This window comes from Palaemon carinicauda, chromosome 13, assembly GCF_036898095.1.
Source record: "Palaemon carinicauda isolate YSFRI2023 chromosome 13, ASM3689809v2, whole genome shotgun sequence".
Lineage (NCBI taxonomy): Eukaryota > Metazoa > Arthropoda > Malacostraca > Decapoda > Palaemonidae > Palaemon > Palaemon carinicauda.
In genome coordinates, this window is record NC_090737.1 from 98,029,630 (window position 1) to 98,038,671 (window position 9,042).

The 9,042-nt window shown below is 34.0% G+C and overlaps 1 protein-coding gene across 2 annotated transcripts in view; it reads right to left on the minus strand.

Moving 5' to 3' along the window:
• Positions 1–1,245: 1,245 nt before the first annotated feature.
• Positions 1,246–9,042, minus strand: part of LOC137652341 (macrosialin-like) — a 27,446-nt gene continuing 19,649 nt past the window's right edge. Inside the window, exons 2-5 of one of the 2 annotated variants that reach the window (XM_068385691.1) lie at positions 7,517–7,986; positions 7,067–7,292; positions 5,456–5,665; positions 1,246–1,614 (exon numbers count right to left, since the gene is read on the minus strand). In XM_068385691.1, the coding sequence (XP_068241792.1) occupies positions 1,475–1,614; positions 5,456–5,665; positions 7,067–7,292; positions 7,517–7,986 (1,046 nt within the window). In that variant the 3' untranslated portion in view covers positions 1,246–1,474. Of the gene's footprint in view, positions 1,615–2,949; positions 3,222–5,455; positions 5,666–7,066; positions 7,293–7,516; positions 7,987–9,042 lie in introns of those variants that run through there. The other variant, XM_068385692.1, reaches the window with a different exon arrangement.

Here is a 9,042-nt window from a genome sequence, read left to right on the forward strand (position 1 = left end):
TATACAAGCGTTTAAGAAGACAGTGTTGCAATAAAAGGGAGAGAGATGGCGAGGTAGACAGAGGGAGAGAGGGAGATGCTCTTAGAGAAATCATGTATGTAAAAATCTCTCTCTCTCTCTCTCTCTCTTTCTCTCTCTCTCTCTCTCTCTCTCTCTCTCTCTCTCTCTTTTAATGCTAATCCATAGTGTGTGTTAATCTCTCTCCTTCACTGCCTTGCTTAATACTCATGTACTGTCTGTAAATTCTCTCTCTCTCTCTCTCTCTCTCTCTCTCTCTCTCTCTATGTTAATGCTAATCCACTGAGTGTGTTAACTTTTCTCCCTCATTGTCTCTCTTAATATTCATGTAGTGTGTATCTCTCTCTCTCTCTCTCTCTCTCTCTCTCTCTCTCTCTCTTCTATACCAAATAGCGTGAATTTGGTAATGTATCCGGACAATTATTCATTGGTATTTTGTCTACTCCCGCTTCTCTCCTCTGAATCGACCGTTGAAAGATAATGGAAGGTAATTTACTATTTTTCTATTCGCCTCTTATTGATTTGGGAACCTTTGTGTCTCATTACTGCTTGCACTGAGTCTCTAAAGCTTGTTACTGGTTCTATTATTGGTCGATATTCTTTTTCTGCTATCCGATTGGAAAGATTTTCCTTTATCAGGTTAGAAAAAACTATTTCCATAATAATAATATTTATTCCTTCATCTTTTTACAATGTATTTTTATTAGTAAAAATGTCACCTCGCGCATAAATCACAAAAGTCAGAGCAAAACTGCCATTTTAACAAGAAACAAACAAAACAAAAACAAAGTAACGATATATTATTAGAAATCATAGAATATATATCACAGGGTCTTGAGGTAAAATTTAAAATTTCAAGAGTAGAAATAATAAATTGGTACTGAAATGTAGATCAAAGTAATTAAATTACTACTATCACTGTGGAGAAGGAAAATAACAACAGTATTATCAAAGGGCGACGCTGAACTGTTGATTTGCTTAAGCTAGAAATCAAATAATTGACTTGATATACACACATGCGCCCATCCACAAACATACAGTTATATATATATATATATATATACTGGATATATATATATATATATAGATATATATATATATATATATACTGGATATATATATATATATATATACTGGATATATATATATATATATATAGATATAGATATAGATATATATATATATATATATAGATATAGATATAGATATATATATATATATATATGTGTGTGTGTGTGTGTCTGTGTGTGTTTGTGTGTGTGTTCTCACGCAGGTGCAAGGTCATGGATATGTGAGTGCTGATTATGGATGTTCAGGTAATACATTTCGGGGTGTAATCACACTCAACGTAATTGTGTTGTAGTTTCCACCATTGTCGCTGTCTTGCCATACAGTGTGCGCGAGATTGTATCGTACTGCCATGAAACATCAAGCTACTCCTCGAGGATCATCTCCCTCAAGCTGTCGATTCGTAGCCAGCAGATCTTCTCTTGTGGCTGACAATGTAAGCGATCAACACAATCACCACCAGGCCGCCGAGGCAGCAACCCACCACTATGGGAATAATACTGTTCACAGTCGATGGACAGTTCGTGGCTGAGGGAGGATTGAAAGAGATCGGATCATTAGATAATTTAAAAGTTCTTTGTGTATTCTCACGAAATATTAATTAATGAATGAGGAAGGAATAACAAATGGATTAGTAGATGATATATCATATCTTCCCCATTCCGTTTACGAGAGAATAATTCATGGAGGAGGACGGAATTGAAGACATGTGGTTATCAGATCATGTTAATCCTCTCTTTTCACTCTCATTAAACCGTTAGTTAAGTCCACATGATTATAAAACTAATGCCCTAGAAACTGTTCCAATATTCTTTTGCTACTCATTGTACAAAAGTAAAAGGAAGGGATTTCCCTCCATAAATTGGACCCTTCTCTCCAATTACTGTTCACTTTCCCTTTGCCTATACATACACCGAGCAGTCTGGCCTATTTTTTACAGATTCTTGTCTGTCCTCATATACCTGACTACACTGGGATTACTGAACATTTCTTCTTCACCCATTGGGTTAACTACTCTACTATAATTGTTCAGTGGATACTTTCCTCTTGGTATGAGTAGATGAAACTCTTTAGCTATGGTAAGCAGCTCTTCTAGGAGAATGACACTCCAAAATCAAACCATTGTTCTCTCGTCTTGGGTAGTGTCATAGCTTCTGTACCATAGTCTTCCACTGTCTTGGGTTAGAGTTCTCTTGCTTGAGGGTACACTCGTGCACACTATTCTATCTAATTTCGCTTCCTCTTGTCTTTTTTTACTTTTATAGTTTATATAGGAACTATTTATTTTCATGTTGCTATTCTTAAAATATTTTATTTTTCCTTGTTTCCTTTCCTCACTGGTCTATTTTCCCTGTTGGGGCCCTGGGCTTAAAGCATTCTGCTTTTCCAACTAGGTTTGTAGCTTAGCAAGTAATGATAATAATAGCAATAGTAATAAAATCCCTTCCTGTCTTTCTGCAAAGTGGAAGACGATTGAAAACAATGGCTTATAGATTAATTTGAAGCTTCACTTTATATGACTCTTCATGGTTCAGGGATGATTGAAAAGCATTTTATAATGGGGTTATTTTAATGTTTTTTTCTTGAATTGAAAGGTTAATTACTGGATTACATTATACAAATCTCTAATTTCTCTCTCTTTCTCGAGGCAGTTGAAGACTAAAGGAAGATTAAAATAATATTGAAAGAGAAGTATGAATTCTGCATAGTCCCCCGAAGAACTATCCAGTTTCCTCCTCAGTATATCTCCAACATTTCTAGCCTTTTTAGCCTTATTATAGACTTTTTAGCCCACGAGTCTCTAATTAAGTAGCCTATTCTCTGAGCACATCTTACACCATTTTCAGAGTGACTCTTCTACCGTTCTTTTTTTTTTTTTTTTTTTTCAAATTTAAAGTTCACAAAATCTTTTTAAAACACTTTATATCTATATTTTCAATTTCTTTTCAAGGATCAATGCAGGACCCTAATAATCCCAACCAAAGTTCTCTGTGTCTAAAGCGACTCGTAACTGGAATCTCTTCTTCGTCGACGACCCACCACGTAAACAATGATTACAATGAGGACCAAACCGGCGAGAACACAGCCTACAATGATGGGGGTGATTGTAGATGTTTTCCTTGCACACTTTGTTGCTGGGGATTGGAGAAGATGCTGAGTTAAACTTGTGGACCAATTAGAAATCTAGTATACCTGTATATATGTATATATATATATATATATATATACATATATAAATATATATATATATATATATACATATATATAAATATATATATACATATATATATATATATATATACTGTATATAATGCATATATATTATATATACACAAATATATAATGTATGTATATCTATCTATCTATCTATCTATCTATCTATCTATCTATCTATATATATATATATATATATATGAACAGAGGGATCATAGTAAAATTAATAGTTTGCATAAAATCTACTTTGTAAGATAAGAGTCCATGCATTACATTATATCAATTATCAATCACTATGTTATTCCTTATGATAAAATCCCTTCATCAGATGAAACAATCTGAAAAATAGTCTTCATAATATCACTGAAAAGATAAGAGCCCTTACCTTCAATTTGAGAACAACACATCAATAAACTTTAAGGGGCCAAGTTAGGAGGATAAACGTAGTTATTAAATATGAAATGGGGCACGTGCTTAATTCATTTCTATTTTTTCCTGCTAATGAATGATTACTAAACACTTGACAGATAGGATACATACATGGAATTTTGATTATCGAAAGTAAGAAATGATAAGAATATCAGAATCTCATTTGAATCGTAATTCCATTACGCTAATTTTAAACCGATTCAGAGCATTTCAGGATATCCAATTCGTCATTTCAAGCATACAAATTGTTAGTTATTATTATTGTTATTATTATTATTGTTATTGTTATTGTTATTGTTATTATTATTATTATTATTATTATTATTATTATTATTATTAGCTAAGATACAACCCTAGTTGGTAAAGCAGGATGCTACAAGGCCAAGGGCTCCAACGGGGTGGAAAATAGCCTAATGACGGAAGGAATTACGGGAAACTCCGTAAACAAAAATGGTCAATCTTGCATTATTATCTTAAATAAAATGCAGCCATTGCTCAACATATACTCTATTGCATGCAATATAAAGTTAACGTAGAAATATATAGGCTACATAGAAATGTACTTCATATGGAATATTTATTCTAAAATCTAAATTCTTAAGATAATCTGAAAAATCCTGATATTGTCGAATCAGGAGTAATAAAAAAGAATAAAAAAGTTAATCCTGTTAAAATAAATACCATGCCGTAAAATTGATCTTAGTCAAAATTATAATTTCAGGAATTTCAAGTTTGGATTAATGTAATACTAATCACAAATTGGCATCAAAATAACGTAAAAAAAAAAAAAAAAAAAAAAAAAAAAACTTGCGCTATCTTGGCTCTAGAAAATTTGCAATTTTGAAACCAATACTTCATCATCATTCTCTCCTAGGACCATTTCCCTTTTCAAATGCTGGTTTAAATTAAGCTGGTTTTACTTCATGTCACTTCTGTTATTTCTTATACATTATAGATTATTCGTTATTTCTCCATTTTCTCTCCTCATTGGGCTGCTTTCCCTGTTGGAGCCCTAATGCTTGTAGCATCCTACTTTCCCAACTAGGATTGTAACTTGGCTAATAATAATAATAATAATAATAATAATAATAATAATAATAATAATAATAATAATAATAATAATTTCGAGCCTTGATTATAGTTATGAATATCAACCACGTGGTCTGGCACTGGTACCCAGAATGTCATTCAAATTGTGACTCAGACTCTTATAGATTTTGATTATTCATGTAATCATTTACTTTGTTTGCTATTTAAAAATGAAACCAACAATGATTCATTTGACGATGAAAAAAATAAAAAACTTCTTTTACCCTGGAAACAACCGCTTTTTTACAAAAAGATTAAAAATTTACTTTAGTAATTTTCCTTTTTAAATAGCTTAATGTTAAAGATTCATTAACAAACATTTTTATTCTATCGGCAATTAAGCAGAAATCCGTTTCCGCTGGGGGATAACACTTGCAGCATTTTGTGGTATAATGCTAACTCCACTCATGCATCACTTTCTGCATATTTTCTTCTAATGTGACCCCTTTACCTATCAGAGGCATAGTTATCCAACTTCTTCAGCCCTGTTTAGCTCTAAATTCAAACCTCCCTCTTTAATCCAGAGAGGGTGCAGTCAGAAAAGAATCTAGGGCAGTTAGAATTCTATAGTAGGCCTAACCATAATTCAAAGGGGATAATAAAACACTTATAAAACTTAAAGAGACATGGCACAAACCTATGGTGAAATTTCCTTGTTCGACCAAGTTGTAAGCCTCTAGTTGAAAATCCTCGTTCAAGACTGCAGTCAATTTTAAGTCATATGCAACTTTGTCGATTGAACCGGTAACGTTGTTACTCTCCGAAGAGGAAATGCAACTGTAACTGTTGTTGACTGGGATGTCATTGGGTTCGAGACTGAAGTAGGTCGTGATGGTCAGCGTTTTATCTGTGTTGGATGATGATTAGAAGAAAGCGATTAGTTCACGTTTTTACTTCATATTTGGTTATGCCAAATTTCTGTGCCCATCTGTGAATCCATGTGGCTTGGGATTTTACTGTTGCCTTCACATTCTGCCTATATAACAAAGCTTTGTATTGCCTACCCAATTAAGTTAAATGGACGTCACATTTTCAATATACCAGTTTACTAATGTTGCTAATGAATCTTGATGATTTGGTAGGTGGAGTTCACTGAGAGCAAATGTGTGTTGATTTGATTTTGAAATGGATATGGCTATATATATATATATATATATATGTGTGTGTGTGTGTGTGTGTGTGTAGCCATATCTATTTCAAAATCAAATCAACACACATTACCTCTCAGTGAACACTTACCAAATCCTCAAGATTCATTAACAACATTAGTAACCTGGTACATTGAAAATATGACGTCCATCTAACTTAACTGGGGAGGCAATACAAAGATTTCTTTTAATGGAGAATGTGTTGGCAACGGTAAAATCCCAAGCCACATAATTCACAGATGGGCACAGAAATATATATCTGAAGCTGTCAAATATTATGTGAGGATATAGGCAACTTCAAATTTATTTAGAAATAACATTTATAGGCTACCTTATTGCATTCGACTTTTCTTTTTCGATTGCCTCAAACCACCAGATTCAAAATGTAATTTCTAAAGTGAGCAGTATAAATATTCTTAAATAAACGCTAGGGGCCTCCTCAGAATGGGGTTAGAAGTATTCCAAAACTCAATTCAAAGTAATATAACCTAATATAATAATCTAACGTAATGTATTAAAGGAATACCTACTTACTTAGGAGTTTCTGTTGCCCATACCCAACATCACCCTTGACCCGGTTTACCTGCCATTTCTGATACCTGACAACTGATCTGCAGACAACCCGCTTACACTTTCTTTACTTGAAGAAGTCTCAAGGGCAATTTATGGTAGCTTTTATCAGTTTTCGGCATAACTTAACATCAAATACCCAGTATATTCCATATTCAATTTTCTTTATTAGTACAAAATGAATTTAATACACATTTTTCATCCAAAAAAGTTCGTATGCGCATGACTCCAGTTCTGGACAATATAGAAGAAACGTTGGTTGAATCGTATGATAAATGCTAACAGTTGCTTATGCTGGTCTTAGGAGTATTATTTAAAAAACGTATTGTTCATTTATAGCATTTCTAGGGCCTATTTTTATCAAACCAGGCAGCACATTTTCATGATCTTCATTCCCATCTTTGACCCTGGACCATAAATCTAGTGACTATCCTAATTCACGGGTCAATTAAGAAGAAAATCTTTGAAGTAAACAAATATGACTAGACGGCAGTATTCTTAAGATTACTGACGAAAGACTCAAAACTTACTAGCATCAACAGCATCAGGGAAAGTCTCAGGATCCATGAATATGGTGGCTGTAATGGCACCAACACTCCAAGTCTTGCCATCATGAGATAGAGAGAAGTCCATAGTGATGTCATTTTTGTGGGAGTCCCAGTCAAATGTTAGGTACTGATCTTTCCCACAGGACCCATTGACTTTTGATCCCATTTGTGGGTGCTCAGGTGAAATTATGCTGACTGTCTTGTTACTCTGAAAAAAATAAAAATGAATTTACACTGAATTTCACTAAAATTCTCTCACAAAATATTTTGACCAATATTTTGACTGTGTTTGTAGCTAGATTAATGGCACGAAGAACAGCTTATAGAAAACAAACTCGCAAATCTCATATAATGTGGTCGGGGTTTGTATCATTCTTTAAACCAAATCAAAATGGAATATCATCATGGAATATCACCAGAAATATCACTTACCGTCTTTCCTTTAGTTGAATTCGCCTCGTAAGTGATGTTGAAGTTAAACGATCCTTTGAACAAAATGCAGGTCTTATTTTTAGCGCTTCCATCAGTGACGTTGTAATAATACTTTTGTTCTGGAATTGGAGTTGTGGTGGTTGCTGCAGCTGTTGTTGAGGTTGTGGCAGTCGTATTCGATGTTGTGCTCGTGGCAGTGGTTGTATTATGGGCCTCAGTGGTCGTGGTTGTATCGGTTTCAGTAGTGGTGGTTGTTGGCGTGGTTTCAGTAGTGGTGGTTGTTGGCGTTGGTGTTGTACTGGTGGTTGTTGGTGTGGTTGTAGTAGTGGTGGTTGTTGGCGTAGGTGTAGTACTGGTGGTTGTTGGCGTGGTTGCAGTAGTAGTGGTTTTTGGCGGGGTTGTAGTACTGGTGGTTGTTGGTGTGGTTGTAGGGTCTTTTGAAAAAGATGTGGCCGAGCAGAACACAAGACCTGGAGTGAAAATTAATTGTTTATTGGACTAGTGTGCGCGACCCGTCATATATTATGGCTAGATATTTAGCTAGATATGCACACACATGCACATGTACACACACCCCTTCTCACCAGGGAATGACTACTCTCTCTCTCTCCCCCCTACCGAGGGACGAGAGAGCTGAACGTGACTGGAGGGATATATATGTATATATATATATATATATATATATGTATTTATATATATATGTATATATATAAAATATATATATATATATATATATATAAACATATATATATACATATATATATATATATATATATGAGGGGAAAGAATAAAGAAAGGTATGTAAACGAAAAACTTCCTGCTACTCGATGGAATAGAAGGTCAATTAAATAAAGAAAAAGCGGAATAAAAACATTAAGTTTGAAAACCGATGTATATACTGTACCTTAAAGTTGCTTAAGTTATCTTATTCTACAGAAAAGAATCCGCTGCTGTTATAGCTCAAAGTGTTTGTAAGTTTTATCAAGTCAAAGGAGTGCATATTTCGTAGACGGGATTTTAGTGAAGGATCTGGCTGAAAGGATATAGCTTTGTTTACTAAGAAAGAATCTAGCCACTGGTCAAAGGACTGTTTTAGCTGGTGTCTATTGTGAATCAGTCATCCGTCGAAAAAAAGAAAAAAATCTATTTCAGAAAACCTAAAAACGTATATTTCGTGTTTTACTGTCAAGTCTTTAGTTTTGAAATTAATGGTATGAGAACTATATTTCTCAAACAAAAACACTGACGCCTTTACTTATTCAACAACTTTAGCTCGTGAGTTAAGAATCCCATATTGGTCGCGAATCCAGTCAAAGAACAGGATTAAGAGTATGGTAGAACTTTACAGTAGTAGTATGTTAAAGTTGGCTTATTGAATCTCGGGACACATCACGAAAAGGGTAAGGAGACTTTTAATAATTTTCTATTCTCATTATATTAAAGACTATAATGAGTCTTGTTCAACCAAACTATGAATTATACTTTGAACAATATTTTTACTAGAATAACTTTACCAGGTCATAATG